The sequence below is a fragment of the Nomia melanderi genome, chromosome 14 (genome assembly GCF_051020985.1).
Source record: "Nomia melanderi isolate GNS246 chromosome 14, iyNomMela1, whole genome shotgun sequence".
NCBI classification, from domain to species: domain Eukaryota; kingdom Metazoa; phylum Arthropoda; class Insecta; order Hymenoptera; family Halictidae; genus Nomia; species Nomia melanderi.
Window position 1 is genome coordinate 2178696 of NC_135012.1, and position 22775 is coordinate 2201470.

General features: G+C 48.2%; 4 protein-coding genes across 17 annotated transcripts in view; 2 read left to right on the top strand and 2 right to left on the bottom strand.

The window, feature by feature from the left end:
• The window catches only part of zuc (Mitochondrial cardiolipin hydrolase zuc), a 122212-nt gene that overhangs the window by 96019 nt on the left and 3418 nt on the right, over nucleotides 1-22775 (bottom strand). The window lies entirely within an intron of this gene.
• On the bottom strand, nucleotides 6446-8333 carry LOC116426979 (uncharacterized). The gene is made up of 2 exons (XM_031976761.2): nucleotides 8052-8333; nucleotides 6446-6785 (listed from the first exon to the last, which is right to left on the bottom strand). Exons 1-2 carry the CDS (start codon nucleotides 8058-8060, stop codon nucleotides 6480-6482), a joined length of 315 nt encoding a protein of 104 aa, XP_031832621.1. The 5' UTR covers nucleotides 8061-8333; the 3' UTR covers nucleotides 6446-6479.
• LOC116426971 (uncharacterized) lies at nucleotides 10589-14304 on the top strand. Of its 8 annotated transcripts, none has more exons than XM_076373919.1 (6): nucleotides 10589-10851; nucleotides 11008-11309; nucleotides 11761-12016; nucleotides 12077-13075; nucleotides 13150-13311; nucleotides 13805-14304. In XM_076373919.1, the coding sequence occupies exons 3-6, from the start codon at nucleotides 11824-11826 to the stop codon at nucleotides 13993-13995; spliced, it is 1545 nt and encodes a 514-aa protein (XP_076230034.1). In that variant the 5' UTR covers nucleotides 10589-10851; nucleotides 11008-11309; nucleotides 11761-11823; the 3' UTR covers nucleotides 13996-14304. The 8 variants fall into 8 exon arrangements, with proteins under 8 accessions (XP_076230034.1, XP_076230033.1, XP_076230032.1 ...); XM_076373918.1 differs by having other exon boundaries at nucleotides 11773-12016; XM_076373917.1 differs by having other exon boundaries at nucleotides 11805-12016.
• meng (serine/threonine-protein kinase meng-po) lies at nucleotides 16333-22152 on the top strand. Its single transcript, XM_031976751.2, has 2 exons — nucleotides 16333-16756; nucleotides 18609-22152. The coding sequence occupies exon 2, from the start codon at nucleotides 18609-18611 to the stop codon at nucleotides 19770-19772; it is 1164 nt and encodes a 387-aa protein (XP_031832611.1). The 5' UTR covers nucleotides 16333-16756; the 3' UTR covers nucleotides 19773-22152.

Here is a 22775-nt window from a genome sequence, read left to right on the forward strand (position 1 = left end):
CCCGAGGAAAAAAGGACCGGCAGGAACTCCTCGGATGGCTGAATGGCCGAATTTGCATCTCTTGTCCCGAAGATTTCGGAATCGCCCGGGCTTAACGCGCCTTCTAAGGTATTCCGCAGTGTTCCCTGGTTTTTACAGGTCGTCACGCGCCACCATTTTTAGTCGGAGCTGCTCGTGGAAGAGTTAGGTACCCGATCGCGCCGCGCGTTCTACATTTTAATCGTAACGCGCGTGTCGGCACATTTAATCGCACCGGAACGCCGAGGGTGTTAATTTTATTTCGACGCGCATCGACGAATTACGTGAACGGGCTAATGGACGCGGAATTATTTTCTGGCAATTGCTGAAATTGCTTTTATACAGAGCGGATCCTTTTTCTTTATTTCAGTTGCGCACAGTGTTTCTCATTCTGGCGTTGTCTCGGTTGGAAAATTCGGTCGGACGATCACTGACGGAACAAGCGCCTTTCTCAGTAACAATTGGCTCGCTAAGTGAATCTTAATTCAATTAACCAAACACTACTGCGCCCATTTCTTACTCCACGTCGCAGTCTATCCCAAAAAACGCCTCGACGAGCAATCTTAAATACTAAAATTCGTATTTTGACCATGAAACCTTAACTTCTTGACTACTGTTGGCGTTTGAAGTAACTTTGAAAATTTAGTTTTCATGTACTGTTGCCTGTCATTGACAATCATTGCAGAACTCTCTTAAACCAGACGCAAGTGAATTCTAATTCAGCACTTCCATCTTCCGTTGGTCGTACACTGTATAAAGGTGATTATTTTAAATTAATTGAACTCAGTTGAATTCAGTGTTTCCACAGTTTCAATGCACTTTCTTAGAAATACACGTTGACGCAATATTCCGCCGTGGGCAAAGGGTTAATTACGATCGCCCCCGAGAAATTCACCGCGACCCCCGGAAAAATCTATACCCGTCTGACCGTCCGCGGTCTGGTAAATGTAATTTGCTTAAAAGCCGCTTCGTTTGCGCGCGAATTTACACGTTCGACGACGGCGGCCCTCGCCGTTCATTATTATCAGAGAATTCGCGTCTCCTGGAAGGAAAAGGCTGCCGGTAAAAGTCTCGACCGCGGCGAAACGGGGTGATAAGGAATGAACTTCCAGGCGGCGAGCGCCCTTGTCCCCGGGCTGGCTTAGCCCAGTGTACCATTGTCGGCTGCGAAGGGAAACATTGCGGCCATTTCCCTTCCGCCTCGTCGCGTAGATTGCGGTCTTATGAAATTACGCGGAGAGACGACTTCTACGCGGGAAACGACTTCAGCCCGCGGAAAGCCCCGGGAAAAAAGTGAACCGGCGAGCCTAGAGCAGCCCCGAGGACGGAAGCGAGGATAACGCGGCCGGATCGAGCCCCTTTACCCCGCGGGGGATGGATATCCTTCGCGTCCCGACACCATAATCTATTACCATTTACATCACAGAGAAACGCCGCGTAGGAGAAGAAGAGAGAGAAGAGGGAGGTCGGGGGCGGACGACGGGGCGAAAAACGTAAAAGCGTAGACGTCTGGCGGGTGTCGCCGGGTAACCCAGCTATACGGCACGCCGGAGAACCGGCGAGTTATAAAACGTTAGGTCCCCGCGTCTCGCGATCCCGCGGGAATATATCTAGCTGGAATAAAGTCTCGGGACGGAGCGGCATAAACGACCGTCGCCTGGACCTATTACCGCTGGGAACTCTTAGCGAGCGTTCCTACCGTCGCCGGCCTTTTCCCATCGCGACGCCTGAAGTGACCAACGCTTCATCTCGATCAGCGTGTTCAGACCGTGTCTTGTTGAAGCTACTTCTGCTAGTATGGCAATTAGGAAATTTACGGTACGACCGAGGCGAGACGGGTTATAGGATATATGGGGTCGAAATGAGGATATGTTTGTTATGAATTATAGTGTTCGTTTTTTGTTTCTTGTTTGAAAGCAGGAAATTGTTTTGAGTATTTGAGTTTTGAGGGATTTCGAGAATATATATTGTTTGAAACGATCTTCGTTGAATAGAGTTTGAGACATTAGATAATAGTGTCTATAGTTTATCGAATGACACGAATCAGCGAAGGTAACGGAAATTCCGAGACAGCTAACGTAGATGCGACTAAGATAACCAATCGATGCATTTGACTCGCGAATCTCTGTGCGCCTATTACTTCGTACCTTCCCCAATATTTCTCCACCGCTTAACATTCCACAGTAAACATCGCAACTGTCAAAGTGCATTCCGCGGCGATCAAATCGCGAATATAAACGGAATTTCGGTTGAAATAGGATACGCGTTCAGGTAAAGGCAGAGTAAGGATAGAGAAGCTAGAAGGAAAAGCTTCGGCGTTCCGGCACGGTGTACTCCGTCGTCTCCGTCGGTCCTCTTAGATTCGGCTTGCTTCATCGAATTGTACCATTCGGGAAACCGAGAGATGATTCGTGGTCGCGAGGCTGACCGAACGAGCGAGCGAGCGAGCGACGTTACTCGTCGGAATAGCACCTAATGTAATCACGATAATGGCCGTGCCGAGTCAACCGAGAGCCCTACGCCATCGCTCTCCGCATCCCGGACATTCCTGTGTATCATAGTCCGATCTGGACATGAAAGGGGAAGAGAGGAGAGCAAGAGCGAGCTGGCAGGCCTGTACCGAGTTACGCCGGGCCGGTTTGACGGGGGAAGAAGAGAAGGAAGAGAGAAACACGGTTGCGAAACCGAGGGGAAAACGGGGCATATACTCCCATGGAATCCCGATTAGCGCCCGTTAACGGGCTTCCGACCGACCATCGGAGCCACCGTTCACGGAATTGCAAAGCGAGGCCGTGGATCGGTAAAATTGTAACGCGCGGAGCCCGACGTTCCTCCTTTGCGCATCGACCCGATCGAAACTCGCGACAGCTGTCCCGGCTGTTCGCGAATAATCAACGATCGACAAGAGGAGAACGCGAGGAAAGTAGATGATATCGGGGATTGCTAAGTTTGTCAGCTTACTGATAGGGACGAGCGACTTCCGTTCTATTTCTAGGTAGGATGTTTTAAGGTTTTAAATCTCGAGATTGGGAGAGCGAGGGAGATTCGTAGGTGTTTGTTGTCAGTGTTCACCGACGGATGCAGACTTTTCCATTAATCGCTCGGCGATGCTTTTCCCCGCCGCTGACGTTTCGCGGAAAGGGAAAAGCGGAGAGTAACGGCTGGAGATACTAGCTATCGACAGGATAGAACAAATCAGACAAGCGGAGTAACGAGATCACTCGAGGTCGGCTCCGGGAATTCCTCTTTAATCTTCGCCGGTTTTCACTTGTTACCTCCGCGGTTCGTTTCGGTAAAATCCGGTTAGGCGAGCGTTCGATGTACGTCTACGGCCTGGCGTTTTTCGGGGAAACAGGGGAGATTCTTGCCAGTTGAAGGATACGCGTGACAATAATTCTATCGCGTCTTCCACGGGAACCCGGTCGAACGCGTTAGTTACTTCTGCGGGACATCGGATCGTGCGCTGGATGCGCAATCGGTTATCATTGTTCCCAGACAATTACTGTGCGGTTCGACGAGCTGTGCCACTGATGAAATATTCGAGGAAACGTTGCTCGCATTGCGAAGAGTTGAGGCGTTGTTCAACGCCGGCCCTTCGGGTCTCGAGGATGACGAGAAAATTATATTACTTTCGGCCTTCGAAGTTATTTGTATCTTACAACCACTCAATCCAATGAATCACTATAGTACCTACATAAAAATACGGAATAATGATCAGTAGAACGAAATATTTATTCAAGAAAAACTTCCGCAATTACCACGAGTGACGTTACAAAAGTAGTCCATTAATAGTCGGTAATAAGTCTTTACCCAAGAAACAGTTTTCCACTTCCCATTTATATTTCTCAACGAGCTTTTTCTAAAGCGACGAAATATCAATGCGAACGATCTGTTTACACCGCACACAAAACCACATCCTTCGCAACCAATAAAACCAAGCGAAGGAGCACGACACGAGCTCGGGGAAACGGTTTGATGGACGCAGAAACGCGGGAAGGAGCCAAGTAACAGGGGGTAGCAGGTGCGAGTAAAACGAGAAACGAGCCCGTTAAGCGAATTAACGTTCACCGCGGTTTGCGAGCAACTCCCGTCCAACGGCAGCGACTTCGAAGGTAGGCAGCCGGGAGAGCCGAGTCGTTCGTTTTATCGAAAACTTTTCCTTCCGGCCGCGTGATTTCCTGTCTCCGCGCGTTCAACCTCTGCCCCGCTCGTGGCACAGATTCCATCCGGACACCGTATGCGCATATTCTTTTCCACCCTCGCTTCTCCTTCGTCCACCGTGCTCCCTATACTCTCCCTTCCCGTTCTTTCCCTTCCTTTTTCCGCCGTGCAAGCGTCGCTGCGCACGGTCGGCCGTGTTCCGTGTTTACGTTATGTGAAATTGGAGAAGAAGGATCACAAACGGCTCGGACAGCTCAGGCGAAACCCGTTCCGCCCAGCAAGAAATCCCGGATTCAATCCTACCGGTCTGTTCCCTGGACCCTTCGATTCCTCCGCAGTCCGAGGGAAGCGTCCCATTAACGCGTTCCACCGAGAAACGCGAGATCCCACGTTCCCCGGCGCGGGATCGCGAGCGGATCCCGGGAAACTGGATTTTCATGTATCACGCATGTTCATGCATGAACATCTGGGCCGGATTTCATATTCGGAGACTCGCAATTTTCCAATTTACACCTTCCCGACTCCGCAACTTCGTAAGGTGTTCCGGCCGGATACGTTTCCTATCCCGAACTCCGAGGGTTGTCGCCGCCGCTCGAATACGAACGGCGGACGATAAAAAAAGGGAACACGCGTCATTCAATCTTCTAAGAAACTACTTCCCCCGAGATCATCTTCCGGAGAGTGTACGGTAGCGATGGGAACAAGGGCCGGTTGCCGCGGGATGGAAACATGGCCGCGATCGCGGAGGACGGTACACAGTTCGGTGACGATCGAAAATCAAAAGGCGCGCGACACGTATATAAATCGGTGTATATGCATATATTTTCCCCTTTGATCGTTACAGAGGGATTTGCATATTCGCCGAACTATCGGCCACTTCGGAATTGATATATTCAAACGCAACCGACACGCGTCGAATATGCAACACGCCCGGTTCGAAAATGGACGCGTCGTCGCCAGTCGCCGGTGCCCGGGGCCCGCCGTTCCCCGACAAAATGGCCGCGCGCGCGGACGCCGGGACCCGGCCGTTCGTTGTTACGCGCGGCAGGGACTCGAATCGGCTCGGCCCAATTACGTATGCCGATGCGAAAGATTATCGGGTCGGTATTTCGCGGCCTTAATTGCGAGCAGCGTCGGCGGATAATTGATGAAGTAACGCGATTACCCGTATGGTCGGATAATTCGGTGGATTGTTAGGAAAGCGGCCATCGTCGAGCGTTGATAATCGATCGCCGGTGCACAATCGGTTCGTTTCATCGTGCGCGCGGAACAGCGCGCGGTAACGACGCGCGAACGAACCAATCTCCCTCTCGTCGCGACCGGGTCTCCGCCACTCCATATTCGTTCGAATATGTTCCCAAGTTACGCTTCAAATCGACCGTAGCTCGCAATCAAGTTTGCCCGCCGCGCTCTGCTACCCGATTTACCGCCTGCCTTCCATCCCTCGGAAAACAAAAGGAACAAGGGATGGTATTTTCCTTAATTCCCTTTGGCTTCCTCGACTTCTTTTTGGTCTCGACCGATTTCTTTTCTATCATCCTCGAAAATGATCTTCGATGAGATAAATGAACGCCGAATATTTCTGGAATATATGTTTGATTGTTTGTGGTAGAACAAAGTGATGAAGCGATGCTTTCCCATTTTGTGTTTCGTACGCTTTACGACGATTTTGTTGTTTTTGGTTTGAAAACAGTTGGTTTTATTGGAAGTTCCGTTGGTACTGTGAACGTGACTCATAGAGTCATCTCTCGGCCACCGCCTAGAGCCGCTGCTCTCAATCGATAGCTCTAACCGCACGGATACGATGAAAGCGAGGAATCGGCGCTGCAAAACCGGTGAACAGTTCCTCGAAGAAAACAATCCACCCACGGTCACGCCCACCCTTCGCATTCCAGCTGATTTGTTCCAGACCAGCCGACAAGTTGTCGGCGAAACTAGCTCACCGATGGAGCATCGCAGGTTTCCCTGTTATCTATGTAAGATAACACCCTCGCAGTGGAAACTCGATGAATCTCAATACTTTATAATATCGATCAACTATTTTTACATCTTTCATCCTTGCTTTGCAAATTCATTAATACAAATTTTTATCTGATTAGCCAACAATTCTGATCTCTCTTCGATGTGATGTTCGTACAGAAAAAGAATGACAAATGTCGGGTTTTCAATTAAACGAGCTACAAAATGAAAGGGAAGATTCAGGACTGCCGAGGAAATGGTATTCTAAGTAGCTGAATAATCGGTGAAACAGTAATTAAATCGACTCGTATGTATTTCTCCTTTTTCAACAATCAAGTTCGTCAGTTCTCAGTCCCGAATTCGAGAGGACGCGACAATTTCTCCAGGACCAAGAATGGAATACTTTTTTCAGCTAAATTCTTCGTTCCGGGTAGCTCCGAAGGCATTTGAATCTTCTCCACGGTGTTCCCCTCTCCCGGAAAGCCGGGTGGTTCGCGAAGAATCAGCTTTGAAAGCGGCAACACCTTCTCGTTTAAATTCTCCGAGCCAGGAAGCTGCGGTGAGACCATCCCCGGTGATATATCGGGACTCCAAGGTGTTTCCGGGACTGCCAGAACCTCGCAGATCCCGAGTAATAACACTATGATCTATAATAATTCCGAAATTCCGGTATCCCTTCCAATTTTACGCCGTAAGCAGTACATTCATTCTTGATCGTAGCCACTTGGAACATAGTTAACACTAGACTTACGGAACGCGTCAATTTGACGTAAACTGAATTTTTTAAACATTATTCAGTAGCAGTTTAAATTGATTTCAATTGTGTATTTGAATATACATTATAATGATCTAGTTTTTAAGCTACAATTTTCGCGATCTATTTAAATGAATGCGTACTTTTTCTAGGGCCAATAGAATAAAGTGTAGAATAAACGTCCATAAATCTAAAGTTAACATTAGGTTTACCGATTGCGTTAATTTGACGCATATCGAGTTTTTGGAGCATAATTTAGTAAATGTGTACGTCGATTTTGATCGATGCAGTTATACGAATATAGATACCAAGTGTGTATTTTTAACCCTCCAGTTTCCAAGATCTAAATGGATCGATTCTTCTAGGAACAATCTAGTTAACAATCTATTTCCTTTATCGAAGGATCAACAAGAAATCAATCATAGAAGATGTTTCGCTACGAATAGTTCGCCAAAAGGAGAAACTACGTTCGTTCCAAAGGCAGGCCATAGATATAGGAAGAACAATACAGAAATAGACATCCTTTTCTAAATTCTATATCTACATGAGCTATCGATTACTGCGAATGTCGGCCTTTCTAGCCTTTCAACTAAGTCTATTTTCAAGCATGATGCAAATGTCTATAAGAAAAATATTCAAGCCTCTATATATCCCCGTTATCATACAGTAGTTTCAGCTGTTACTCTACAGACAACGTGCCACGATCTACATCGCCATTCCCACCGATTAAAAACTGAAAATAAAGCGCATCTATTCGAATCCCCCAAGAAACCAATGAAACTCAATTCCCTTCCAGAATCTTTCTCAATTATTAACCCTTAGCACTCCAGACGATTTTGTAATCTATCAGCAACTCCAATTTCTACAATACTAGCGAAAATTAAAAATACCATAACATTTCTCGGCTCTTTTATGTTCCTTCTTAGCACAAAATTTGGATGCATGGAAAATCTAATAACCTTAGAGTACTTGAGATCCGTTGAAACATTTAATATTATAACTACATTACTGTATCCTACAGAGTGCAAAGTGTCAATTCCCACCGAAACAAACCAACCAACGACAATAACAGAAACACAAGACCTCAACAAACAAATCGATAACCAACAATCCCCAAGTGAAGCCTCCAACGTATCGTTCCCGAAGTTCTATCCCTTACCTTGATCATGTTCGCTCCAGCAGTCCGCGATCGACTGATTCCCGATCCCAGGACCCAGCTTCGCTTTTATACGGCTCGCGACGAATCAGAAAACTCGTCCCATAACCGCTACGCCTCGCCGATTCGTGGAAGCTACATATTCGTCGCCCGGGGCCAGCCCGGATTGTCATCGGATCGTTTCCCGGATGGATCGCGAGCCTCCCCGTGAAATCCCGTGAACGATCCGTCGATCCGTCACGCGGAAGATCGGCGCCGGATAGTTGCGAAGAAATGCAAATATGCCGGGCAAAATGTAAATATTATCATAACGAGGAGGAAACGTAACGTTTCCTAGATCCCCCGGACGTCCCGTGGCGAAGTCTATTTATCTAGGAGCGACCGGCGCGGCGCAGCGGCTCGATTTTTCCTTGAAATTCCATGGGGGAAACCGGCGGGAGGGTCGCGGGGAAAATATCACCGGTGATATCGTGTCGAAATCGAGGCCCACGCGTTTCCTTTTCAGCGTTTCGCCATTTACGGCGGACGGACGCGCGTGTCACGGGCGAGAAACGCGACGATGACATCGGCGACCGCGTGGCAAGGCGTGCGGTCATCGGACAGGTGACGTCACTTAACCCTCTTCCACTCGATGACCCGCCTATTATAAGCGACCGGTCTACTCGACCGTCGTAAACTCTGACGGGTTACAGCGCGCCACTGACGTCACCCGTGTCTCGTGCACCTTGACTTTTCTCAGCGTGTCGCGTCGCGTCGCGTCGCGCGTGAACACGATCCTACACCCCACTGGATCGTTCCCGGGGAGGATCTACGCGCGATCGGCGCCGCTCTCCCCGTGAGATCGTTTATTTGTGTGTTTTGCTTTCGGCGGAGAGCACGGATTACGTAGTTAGCGGATTTTTCTTTTACGCTGGCAAATAGATGGTGAAAACAACAGTTGAGGAATAAAATCGTATTTTATGTTGGAATTGTAACCGTTAGTGTAGGCATTCGGTTTTTTGGGATTGTTGCCTTAGGATTTGATGCTTAGAAAACCTCTCGGCGTTTTGTTTCTTTAAATGCGATTTTATGGTATGTAACTGTGATGGACATTGTATGGACATTGATGGTTCATTGAATTGCAATTGAATTGATTATTGATAACCGATGCTTCTGAATTGCTCGTTTGTGATACCTTAGATGATTGATGTGGAATAAACATGTTTCATAAAGCGAGTTGGTGATAGGCTAACGCAAAGATCGTAACGCAATTAACAATCGTTTCTGCCTTCGCTTCGAGAGAATAAGTGTTAAGTAAAACGCTCGCGATTTCCATGGCAGTGAACGCGTGACATAATTGTATTATATGCGGGAAGGGTGTTTAACATCATTTGATGTGTTACGCAGAAAGAGAACGAGCAATAAAATGAACAGTATGTTTCACCGAAAGCGGTTCCAGCGAAAATAAATCCTTACCGGTGAACAACAGAAGAAATGGGCACGATTAGCCATCACCGGGTATCTGTTTTCTGTCCCAACCCTTTATGTCAAGAAGTTATTATTCTTACTTTCCACCGCTGCTTTTCTGCCGGTTATACCGAGACTGTTTGAACAACACATACGCCGTGTGTAAATATATTCTTCAATTATTGACGCTCGGATCCGCGGTACTTTGAATTATCGATTTCTTTTGATCGAGCCTGCAAACTTCTTTATTGTTCCGACGAGAACCGCTGGTCACCGTAGACGTACGTGTTCTGCGAAACCTAGTCATCCTTACAAGCGGAATAATATTTCTTTTGACGTATTCTCGCATTCTCGAAATATACAAAGCCTACTTCAAAAGCTCCAGTACACTCTTCGCGTGCTGATGCTCAAAAGTAATCGTGCTTACGATACGCAAGCTCCTCATCGTGTAGTTTAACCGTGTTTCTCATTAACTCCTTACCGTACAATGACGAGTGAGACTCGTGATGAAGATTTCTAGACCAATTTAACAACCATCAGGGTTATTCATTACCTACGGATCAAAGCAAACCACTATTTTGCTATTTATTATCTTCAAATGAAATTTCCACTTCAAGTAGAATGGGAAATTTCGTTGCATTTCTTCCAAATTGTCGATAGTAAAATGTTACACGAGCTTATTAGCGAAAGTAAATACGTCAAAGTGTTAAAGAGAATCGAACTATTGAAAAGAATGAACAAACACAAACCAACTCCACCATTGAATATTACCATCGCTATTCCACGAATATTCGAACGTATCATCTTACACGTCATTCTTCCCAAAAATCAAATCCAAAAGTATAACGTTATGTATGCCACAATATTCCACGAAAAGATGATGATTCTAATGTATACAAATGTCAAGTATATCTTTACAACTACCCGCGGAGAGTTTCAACGAAGCTCCAATAAAAGAAAAAGCTGGAATCCAGCCGGAGGATGCCCGAATCTCATTTGAGCTCGACTTTCGCCGGTGCTCGTTAGTCGTCGCGGCCATTCGAGATAATTGCGAACGCCTCGCCGATTCGAACCGGCTGCGGCAACCGACCGTTCGATCGTCGACGACCGTTAGCGGTGTTCCAAACAATCCCGGTCGCGACCTTTCGATAACGATCGTTTCGAATATCAGCGACGAGTCGTCGTCAGCGAAGCCAGCGGCCGCAGTTCCCCTGAGCGCGTGTCTTAAATTAGTCGTTGTTCGCCGACGTTTCGCGTGTTTCGACACCCGTCTCTACTCGCGGTGCGCGGCCGGTTCCAATCCTCGAAACAGAGAAACCCGAAAATACACGGTTTGACGTAGAACGGGAGTTTCAAAGTAAGTAAGCAAGCAAGCAAGCAACCAAGCAAGCAAAGATCGGCCTCACCATTTGTTGTTTCTCTTCGGATCCGTGCCCCTCCCCCCCCCCCCCCCCCCCCCCGTGCGGTTTTCGGGACCTCGTTCCTCGCCCTGCCGACCCCCTCGCGTTTCTAGCCGCAGGAAATATCGGTCGCGCGGGGATCGTTTCGATCTAGATTACTCCGAACGACAGCGGGCGGTCCAGCTCTACGCAGTTTCGCTCTGACCGCTCGGAAAACAACGATCACGTTGTTCCTTCGGCGATGTACAAATAAACAAGCCGGCCCGATTGCTTTCCACTCGCTTCCTACATCAACCTGTTCGCCCGTGGCTCGACCTGTTCGAGGGATTCAATCGTCATTGTTTCTCGACGTTTCTTTCGCTCGTCCTCGCTCGATCAGTCTTTTCAATCGGCGTTTGGACGAAGATACCCCGCGGTAAGATTAATTATTCGATTAATCGATGTAGAAAATTGTACCCGTTAGTTGACATTATAAAATCGATGCCTGATATTCGTATTCACACTAGAACGAACGCTTCGACTGATTTTTGAACATTTCTCTTTAGAAACTAGAAGCGTGTGTTTAACACATTGTCTAATTTTCAGAAAACTGAATTCATCAAATTTCAGATTGTTATGTAATAGATTTTAAATAGATGATCGGTTCTAATGAAATTAGATATTTGTTTAAATGCTGTGGTAATTAACGAAGTTACATAACTAAGTGTCTTTATATAAAGAGATTTCTCGTTGCCAGTATGCAATGTGTTGAGATTTTAATTGATTTATATTTCAATTTGGATGTTATTGCGTCTCTACTAATTTCTCGAAGCATCTGAGTTCTTTTAGTAACTATAATGAAAGAAATCAGGAATGGATCGTTTTAGTTCATCTGATAGTTCCAGTGGTAACAATGTAATGATTGGATTAGCAGTTGATTAACGGATGATATGAGCCACAAAAAGGTTCCTTTGAGGTCCGCGCTCTCGTTCTGCACAGCCGAAGGTATTCTCGACATGGACCAGATCCTGAGCATCGATCCGTGGAGCCAGATCGACGACTTCGTGCAACGTAACTTCATCCAAGATGTGCTGGACGAGTTTAAAGAACGCGTGACGCTCGAGCCGAGTCACGCGCCCAAAGGTAAGCGCGTTCGACGGGCATTACGATTTCGCGGATTTACATGATTACCCTCGGCAACAGACAGCGAGAGAACGCCAAAACATTTCCGGAAGACGGATCGCAGATCGCCCAATCAGCAATCGAGTCAAAAAAAGGCGACGGTGTCCAGTGATTCAGGGGCGAAAAATAAAGCAATGAAATCGGCGAGCGAGAAGAAAAAGGAAAAGAAGCAAAATGAAAATTCGGAGAAGAGAGAAAAGATGAAGGCCGATGATTCGAAGAAATCGTCGAGATGTCGGAAAAGTCTTGGCGACGCCTGCAACGTCAAATCGAGGGCGAGTTTGTCCGCGAAACGGTCGAAAAACGATGCTAAGGTTCGCAAAACGAGAAACGGGTGCTCGACGGAAGACAAGAGGCCGGAAAATATTGACGAATCGAATGAAACAACGGGGCAGACGTCGCTGGACTTCGACAGTCGCTTCTTGTGCGAAATGAGCACTCCTAAACGAGAATCTTCGCGAATCAGCGACCTCGCGAAGCCGGAGGAACTCGTTGGGACACTCGACACGTCGAAAGAGAACGAAAATTGCGGCGCGGCGATTGATAATCGGAACGCGTCGAAAGTTCTCGGGAAAACAGCGTTGAACCGCGACGAAGTCGGAGGCGAGGCGAAAGGACAGAAAGAGGATTCCAAATGCTTGGGAGAGAAGGAGAAAAAACAAGAAGAGAAGAAAGAGAAATCGAGACGTTCGAAGGACTTCTCTTTCAAACAAGAAGAGAAGAAAGAGAAATCGAGACGTTCAAAGGACTTCTCCTTCAAACAAGAAGAGAAGAAAGATTCGAAGTGTTCGAAGAAAAAGGGGAACCACGACGAGAAGCAAGAAAATTCGAGATGTTCGAAGGAGGAGGAACACAATGCGAAGAAGGAAAAGCCGAAGTCCTGGAAAGAGGAGACGAAACGCGAAGAGAAGGCGACAGAGAAAACGGAGAAAATCAAAAAGGAAGGAAAGTTGCAGCCGAAAGCGGGGTGCAAGGAGCCGAAACCCGCGGGACGGAAAGATAAATCCGCGCCGATCAGAGGTGAGAACGTCTATTTCCGTTTGCCAGTAACTACTTCTTCGAATCACGTCTGATTTGTTCGGTTCGACCCGCAGACGAGAAGAGGAAGGTCGGGAAATTTGAAAGACGGCTGATCGACGAAAAGAACAGGCGCGACGAGAGGAAAATACGCCGGCACGAGAGGAAGGCGAACCGAGCCATGGAGGAGTTCACTAGACAAGTAACGAAGGTCGCGAAAATAATGGGTCATTTGCCAGGTATTGCATCGAGCCAGTTGCGCTCAAGATACTCGGGGTGAATCCCTGTGAAGAAATAAGACGAAAACGTGAAACGAAACTTCCTCGCCGGAGATTTTTCTGCCTGGGATAATCGGTTTTTGAGAGTGCGCGTGAAACGAGTGCATGAAAAATATAAACTACCGAAAGTAAATACAGAGAGTTATGAATAGACACGTTAGCACGTTTTTATTCGATGGCACGCGTCCACGGGACAATCCACTGCGAAATTTTTCCTACGTGCTTCAGCGTTGTGTTCGGAAGAAGTAGAAATGGTAGGACATAGACAGACACGGTGGATGCTTATTCGATAGCACACACGACTGGTACACTTTCGAATGTGATTATTTTAGAAACAGTGTTGCGGGAGAACATTTTATTCCGGGTTTTCGTGTCATTTTTTCACGTCTTTCTAAATGCAACCTTAATTTTCGTTGAGTGCTGCGCGACGAGTTTATACGGTTTTCTTTTTCAGACGTTGATTCGAGCTGCAGCAGCGATGAAACTGATAGTTACTCGGACAGCTCGTGTTCCTGCAGTAGCTGCTATTACTCCTCTAATGACTATTCCTGTTCCTGTTCGGACAGCTACTGTAGCTGCAGCTTTTCTGATGATTCCTACGGATACTCGGAATACACGCTGGCTTCCTCCTCGGACTGCGATTAATCGAGCTGGAGAACTTCAATCGGATGGGACATATTTTTATATTGTACCCGAGAGGAGAAATTCGTCACTCGTAATCAAATGAATTTTCGTATGATTGTTCTGTGTGTTTGTTTAGTGATTTGAAATTTTATATTTAACTATGGTATTTTAATCCTCTAGACCTCGATAAAGGTGATAAAAGTTCAAGGAGATTTTTATGTGCTTTGAGGTAAATTGAACTCTTATTGAAATGAAAATATTCTTATAAAGATCTGGGATCTACTTATGTTATGTATGAATTGCAGAAACTATGAATAAATTATTTTTTACCCTTGGAAACTTTAGTAACTGAGTTCTGTTATTTCAATAAACAATTCGGTCGCGTGTCGCTTGCGAAGAATAGTAATTCTCCTAGGAAACTGTATCAAAATTATTTGACAATTGTTACATAAAAGCTCTAAAAACGTAGTTGTAACTGTTCGCAGTGGGATAAAGGGTAGCGCGATGGAGAAATCGAATAAAAAAGAAACGGGGCAATCGATCAGGTTGTTTCGCAGATTTCCCATCGCGAGCGTTTTCTCTATTTATATCGCTGCGCCGATAGCATTGTCGTCGCACCAGTATGTACAATTCGTCCCTATGGACAACGTGTACTTGACACACATCTTAAAAATACTTTCTGGTACAAATTAAATTCCATTTGGCCATTGTGCACGCGCTGCCCTCCGGCCATCTTCATCGATTCGATCGAACGTGCTGTTCCGACTTCGACAGCGTTGCACGCCGACTTTATCTCGCGTAACGAGAACGTAGAATAACCCTTGCGCGCGATACGAGATTACTTCTCACTAAAATGTATCCGATGCACGAGGTTCAAAGAATAACAAAGCGACGCGTTAGATATAAAAAGCGAATGAGAAGAAGGGAATTTATTGACGAAAGAGTAGAGCGAACGGTATAATAAAGGCGATGGTTGCGCGCAACAACGAAACCCGACGAGCGTAAGCATCGTAGCTAAACTAAACTCAAATGTAATTCGGTAAGCATAAAGGAGGAAGGAGAAAAAAAACATGGGCCGAACGTGCGTAAAAGAAACGAAAATGAATATCGCAGCATGGAATGATTATATTACACCCGGGAGTGCGTGCGCGCGCGTCGACGGCGGGATACACCGTCGGTGGAAAATTTCCCGCCACTCAAAAATTGTTAACCCCTAAAAATAGCCGGGTGTATCATTTTCATAAAACAGCAAGCCTCTATTTTTCTTCGCTTCTCCAGCCACGTTAGACAGCCCTTACAAACTAGACTCTCATAAACAGTTCCCTCGACGTCTCGCAGCTAATCCTCAGACTTCGAACCTTCTAAAGTTTCTGTTCAAACGATCCCGAAGTAATCGCGCGGTGCATCTTCGCCCACAAATTATACGAACCCTTTGCACTTCATATTTTCACTAGAAACGTTCAATATTTTCCAATAAGATATAGAAGACATTCTTTGAAATCAACTAATAAGAGAATATGGAAAAATTAAGCAACAGCTATTTGCATTTTAATATTTCACATATTAATTATATGAACCCTTTGGACACTATACGAAATAAAATTACACAGTTATATATAATATTAAGCGTCATATAATGCACCAATACACGAAACACTGCCATAAAACAGCTTTGCCATGTACACTCATTAGTTAGTCTCAGAGAATATCATACATCTCATAAAAAAACGTTGATTATTTCTTTATAACCCTCCTACATCAAATCAACCGACAACACCTACCCCTCGACTACAAGAATTAAAAATTTCAAACAGAAAAGAACAACAGAACCAAAGGAACTCCACGGATTCCACTAGAACATCGAGATTTTTGCTAAAGGCGCAAAGCGACCGGAAAGTTCCATACGTCGTTGCGCGTCGCAGGGCAAGGCGGCCGCCTCTCGTTTGAAAAATCATTAATTTATCTGGCGTCGAGATCCGGAGAGATCCGCGCGGCGAAAAACAATTTCCTTGGCTCGGTACCAAGGTGCCGTGCGGGTGTGCACGCTCGCTTCAGCCTATTATCGTGCTAGGTTCCGCGGAACGGTGAGACTTCGAGGCGTTTCCCGGCGCGGACGCGTCGCGCGGTTGTCCCTCGTTCGTTGAACCTCGCCGCGGCGACGGATCGTCTAATTATCGTCGCACGATCAAGGGGAGAAAATGATAATGTTCACGGAGCAGGCCGGCCGGGTGGGTGGCAATGAAAGGAACCAGGGAGGGAAGGAGAATTACGCGGGTGTTTGATCGTCGGCCGGCCGTACCCCTTTCCGATCCACGTCTGCGCGTCACGAGCCCGGTCTATAAAAGCGGCGCAGGGCGTCGCGACGGCTCCAGACGCGACCACGCCACGCGCACGCCGTTGAAAATGTGACATCGAGCGGCCCGAGCTTACGGTCTCTCGAGTTATCCCGTCACGGTGACGTTTATCCCCCGGATTCCCGTTCACGCGAGGACACGCCAGTGAGATATAACGCAGGGACCGACGCGACGGACGGTCCGATCGTCGTCCCGATCTAGTTTCCCCGACGTGCTGTGCGCCCCGTGATCCCCGCCGATCGTGTCCCCATACGTACGTGCGACCACTGCCGAGTGGCCCAGTGAGAATGTAATTGAATCGACGTATCATCGGTACGAACGATCAATCGCGAGAGCTTCGCCGATAGGACACGCAGTGAATCGTGCACTTTTCAACGTTCGTTCGTCCAGATCGCAGCTGGAAGTCGACTAGGATTTCTGAAATCAAGGTGAGTTCCGTGTTCGATCACCTAATATAGATATGACTCGAGCTACCCTCTATTGTCTAAGGTTCTAGCGAAATAGAGAAACGCTGGATCATTATAAGCTGGTAGGATAACAAGCGTTAGGGGATAGATGTCCGATGGTTAGAATGATAAAGAATACGAGCCCGTTGATCGCGTTGGGAATAGAAACGTGGACGGGGCGTACGAGATTGTCCCCGATGACGCGAGACGATAAAACGAACGAACGGCGGAGACGACGCGGTCTAGCCGCCAGATACGAGGCCAGTCCCTCTAGTATCAGACCTTCGCCCGTGTACGTGTCCCTCCACCTGGCTGTGTGTGCAATCTATCCGTGTATCTATTTATCTATCCGGCCCCGCGACCCGCGCCTCCCCCGCCGGCCGACATTCAGAATAACTCGTTAAACGCGAAGACGTACGCGAAAATATTACTTCGCTAATCTCTAGCGGGTGTTAAAATAACCTCGGTAAACAGAACCGCTAAATATATCCGCGTCGAAAACTTGTCCGAGTCGAACCGGTGGGAACTGGTGCGCGAGCCGGAGGGAAAAAGAAATAATCAAGGTGCCGGGGACCGCGAATATCCGATACGCACGGTCGCGCCGGGAATATCGTATCGACGACGGCCGATCGATCGAGCTGAAGAATCGAAGGAGCCCGACGTTTTCGGCGACTTCGGAGAATTATCATTTTCCAGAGCGATCGCGTCGCGCCGGAGGATTTATTTTTACGAATACGATTCAACGATGCTTTTGGAAGAGGATAGAGTTCCGTTCGGTATCCCATCGCGAGGACTTTTTTTTCTCGCTTGTTCTTGGTCTAAATTTACTCCGATCCAGACGACGCGAAAGGGAAACGAAACGAAATGGGTTTACGCGCGTTGCCGCAGCGAGATCCTTGCTATTGATCTAGCCAGCTCGAAAGGTCCTGGGTTCACCCGGCCAACCTCCGGCATTCTACCCCCACCCGCGGAGATTCACCCTCGTCCTTGCGTACACGGACCGCCAACCGAATTTCCTTTGATTCATGATCCCCCCTGTTCCGTTTCAACGGAGACGCTCGAGGATCCGAGCAACGCTTCGAATCTCGGTTATTAAATATCCATCGGGTCGGGTCTGATTTATATGATTCATTTATACGCCCGGCTATTTGCGGAAACCGAGATTCACGGATTAGCTCCCGATGTCAGGGGAGCCATCGCCGCGGAAATAGAATAGAAGCTACTTTTAGAATTCAATAGAATTGTTTATTCCATCAGGCTCGCGAACGCCACGGAGGCGTGTCACGGCCTGAGCGTGACAGAAATCATTCGGATGAATAGAATACTGCTGGCGGAAATGGAAATAGACTCCTAAAATCGAGTAATCGATTGTAACCCGTTTACCGGGCAGGAAAGGAATACTTGTTCTTATTCGTTTCTGTCATTGAAGAAGGCGATTAAATAGAGTCTGAAGCTAGATTATCAAATCGTAACCTTTTCTAACTTAAAACGTTGATATCGATTAAGTCTAAAATAATTCAGGATCTGTAATCTAATCTAAGTAACTCGTAATATTCATTTGGACTGAAGAACTATTACAAGTAATTCCTCAGCGAAAATAGAGGCTACAGATTTAACTCAGACATTCTATGTCTGCATTGGACATAAAAGTTTCATACGACTCCCCTCCGATCGATCAAGAGTCATCCGGTTCGTAAAATTCAATTTAACGAGCCAGCCACGTGTCCGATATTACAAGGCAAACCCGAGAATCCGACCGTTGAAGTAGCCCGCGAAGTTATCCGGGAGAAGACGTCAGAAGAACCAGTAACGACAGGCTGCGCTTTGATTACAGATGAAACTTCACGAGAAGAAAGAGTCCGGCATCCACCGAGTGCAGGAGGTGCCGCTCGAGGAGCTGGACCTATCCAAGGAGTACGAGGTGGAGAAGACTCTGGCTGAAGGTAGCTTCGCGAAAGTGTTGCTCGCGACGCATCGTCCGACCCGGACCCGCATAGTCCTGAAAGCCGTCCACCAGGAGCTAACCACCGAGAAGGATTTCTTCCGCGAGTTCCACTACTCATACCATTTAAGCCCGCACCCGAACATCCTCTGCTCGTACGCGGTCGCGTTCAAAGCAGACAATTGTTTCGTATTCGCGCAGGAATATGCTCCCCACGGCGATCTAGCCGGCAACGTGAGGGCCGGTGGTCTCAGCGAGGAAGCTTGCAAGAGGATCGCCGGTCAATTAGCCTCCGCCCTCGAATTTATCCACTCGAAGCAGTTAGCTCACCGAGACATCAAGCTAGAGAACGTGCTGGTGTTCGCGGCGGACATGTCCAAGATCAAGCTGTGCGACTTCGGGTGCACCAGACGCGAGGGCACGCTGGTGAACAAGATCCGATGCACCTGGCTGTCGTTCCAGCCCCCCGAGATCTACGAGATAGTGAAGAACGAGAGGTACGCGTGCAAGAGGAGCGCCGACTGCTGGCAGTTCGGCATAGTGCTGTTCGTGTGCCTGACGGGCAACCCGCCCTGGCAGAGCGCCGACTTGATCCAGGACCCCGAGTACTCGGCGTTCCAGAGGTGGCTCAAGAGGCGCACCACAAAGATACCACCCACCTTCCGGCGTTTCACGCCCAGGCTGCTGCGATACTTCAGGCGGGTGTTCGAGCACAAGCCCGAGAAGAGGCCGCACGTCACGGAGATCAACAAGTACCTGAAGGACTCGTGGTGCGTGAACAAGATCAGCCACAGCGCGACGTCTACCTCCGTAGACGCGAGCGAGACGATCGCGCGGAGAGCCGACAGCTTGTTATACCTAGACACTGTCCTCGACGATCAGCGAAACGTCGACGAGAACAAGAACAAGCTGAGGAAGCTGCTGAACAGTTACGGTCTCGAGACCAGTATCGATCAGAAGGTGGTGACGAAGAGGATCTGGGAGTGGGTGATGCAGTGCGACTCGAACGTCGGTGAGCCACCTTTGATTGGCAGCCTCGGAACTGAGGGTATCTGAGGGATGGCTAGGGCTGCCAGTGAACCTTGTCTCAGAAGCAATCGCCGAGAACGGAAGTACAGCCTGGACGGTGTCGGGAGCGTTCCCGATGAAACCGTAGCGGCCGGCTCCTCCTCCATTCTCCCGCACGACGAACCAACTGTCCGGACCACGTGAACGGATTTCCACTCATCCCTGTGCACATCCTCGATCATTCCCTTGGGCTGCGCATCGCCGCCGCCCACGCGTCCCCGCGCGCGATTACGCGACGCGGGGGCGATCGATAATTCCCCGACACCCTGTTCCTGCACCACGTTCGTTCTTCCTCGATGTTTTGGTTCCCCTTTCGGAAACTTTTCCCACGGTCACTCCTTTCCTCCGACTCGTTTTCATCTCCCTACACTCTTCACCTACACACTGTCTATTCTTCTCTACGAGCGGACCAATTATCGACGAACGTGTCGCGAAACGTGAATCGTCGCCGATTTTCGTAAGCTTCCTTTTTTCATCGCGGGACAGGAGTCCCGTGCGACGCGGTGCTCTCGCGATTTTCCGTGATCTAGTTCGATCCGGTTTCCCCCGAGTCGTCCCGGGGACCGAAGGTTCGCACGCGTTTGTCGTGCTCGCGGATCGACGGGACAGGGGAACGGTATGTCAGCACGGAGAAACGCTCGCCGATGCGAAGTTCGGCGTTCCCCGCGCGATTGTTTTGTTAAAAATTAAACGCGACCGTCGGACTTTGTATTTTTGGGAATGACGTCGTTCGATTTAGCGAAACTGGATCACGAAGATCGCGCGCCGCGTCGCGGTACGGCCGATCCTTCTCTTCTTCTTTTCACCGATGAACATGTACGAAACGAATGTGATCAAATAGATAACAAAAGAGAGCGAGAGAGATAGAAAGAGAGTGTGTGTGTGTGTGTGTGTGTGTGTGCGTGCGTGTGTGTGCGCGCGCGCGCGTGTGTGTGTGTGTGTGTGTGTGTGTGTGTGTGTGTGTGTGTGAGAGAGAGAGAGAGAGAGAGAGAGAGAGAGAGAGAGAGAGAGAACAAATAAAAAGGAACAAAAGAGAGATATACTCGTTAAGACTGCGGCGAACACGAATGTAAACTGCGGATCGGTGTTTCTTCGGTGTCGAACTATAGAGACAATAATGACTGCGGATTTCCTAGTAATTTATTACGTTAATCGTTTTAGTCCAGAACATGGAACGATGTATTGTATAGCTAGCTGTATGTACATACCTCGCGAGGCCTTGCGTGTTAAACCGGAGAGAAACAGAGAGACGGAAAGAGAAACAGCGAGAGAGAGAGAGAGAGAGAGAGAGAGAGAGAGAGAGAGAGGGAAAGATTGAGTGAGAGAGAGCATCGAGATCGAACGGAGTCGTCGTGACGCACGACGACCGCGAGCAAGGGAAAGAGAAGGGGATCGAGAAAGAGGGTGAAACACGTCGAAAGAAATTGTGAGAATGATATTTAAGCGTTACCGAACGGTTAATAGAGTACGCATACGCATAGCGCGCATATATTCTTCTAGCGATTTATTAGTAGAACGACCGGTGTAAGAGGATCGTCGGAGTACAATATTGGTAGAGCTAATTTATTACGATACGGCGCGGCTCTTCATCGTGCCCGCGCGCCATCAATTTCTCCCCTCTGTCTACGGCGATAGGTCCACGCGAGTTTTACAACCTGTTAACCGGGGAGGGGACGAGTGAACTCGTCAATTTCTATTCATAGGTCACACTTTTTCCCATCGATTTAGGATACCCGAAACTCGATCACGCCATATTCTCTGTAGCAGTATTAATTAAATGGCACTCACGTCGGACCCTTATTATTTACGTCTAACCTGTTGACTGGCTAATCACTAGATCCACGGGGCTCGTACGAGGTTAATTAACCTTTCGCAATATTACCTCTTGTAATATCGAGTCAGACGGACGGTGAAGGATTTATAATAAGTTTAATAAACATGATTGTTCAATCCTGATCGATTGAAGGAGAATTTTCGAAACCGGATTGCATTTATTTCCAACACCGTCACCCTTTAGCGTAATTCTTTTCGCGTCAGCTGCTGTCACGTTTCCGATTGGAAAATTCACTTTAACGTTGACGCGCGGAGCAGCTAACTGAAGCTCTTTACTATCCATTTTCTCCATTATCTTATTTCCGTACCGTCTCCGAGGAAGCTGAAAGACTTAACTTCCCGGTTTCCATCAATCTCCATCAGCGCGTCACCCGGTTAACAGGACAACGTCGAGTGTCCCGAATAGAGCCAGCGTGCGCGAGAGACCAAGGGGCAGAAACGCGCGGCGAACGCGAACGCGCCGGGCCTCCTTAACGCGCGGAAGCAATGTTTTCTAACTAAACATTATCTAAATAAACGTTGCTATTACATAGAATCACGCTGCACCGCGGCCAGAGGCCGTTTCATCTATCCAACCACATTTCCCCGCGCGTCTCGAGCGACTTGAACTTCAAGCGAAGCGATCCGCGGCCGCGTCGAGGATACCGGGAACCATCGGGCTAGAATTGGAAGAGGCGACGCGGCGAGGTCGATTTGTCGCGACCTACTTCGAAATAACACTTTTCCGCGGAAGAAACGTGGCGAGCCCGGGCGAAACCGTTCCCGTTCCTTTCATCCGCGGATCTCGAAACGTGGAAAAGAGCAGCCGAGCGAATCGTCCGCGGAACACACTCGACCCCTGACCTTCTTACATCTTCCCCGACTACGCGCTCGATATCGCGATTGTACCGCTCGTCCCGACCTGCCCTTAACCCGCGAGGAAACTCACCGCCCTACTCCTCCTCCGCTGGTTCATCTGACGCGGAGGGTCACGCGCGAGCCACCCTCGAACCGGCTATATTTGGCTCGTAACGGGAACGAAACGAGTTTCAACGGAAGCGAGGGAAAGACGGCGAACGGTGCAAGGGAAAACCGACGGGAGACAGGACCCATTAAACGGAAAATCGACTGCAGCGTTATTTACTCCGAGGGATTACAATCGACTTGATCTTTTTCCGT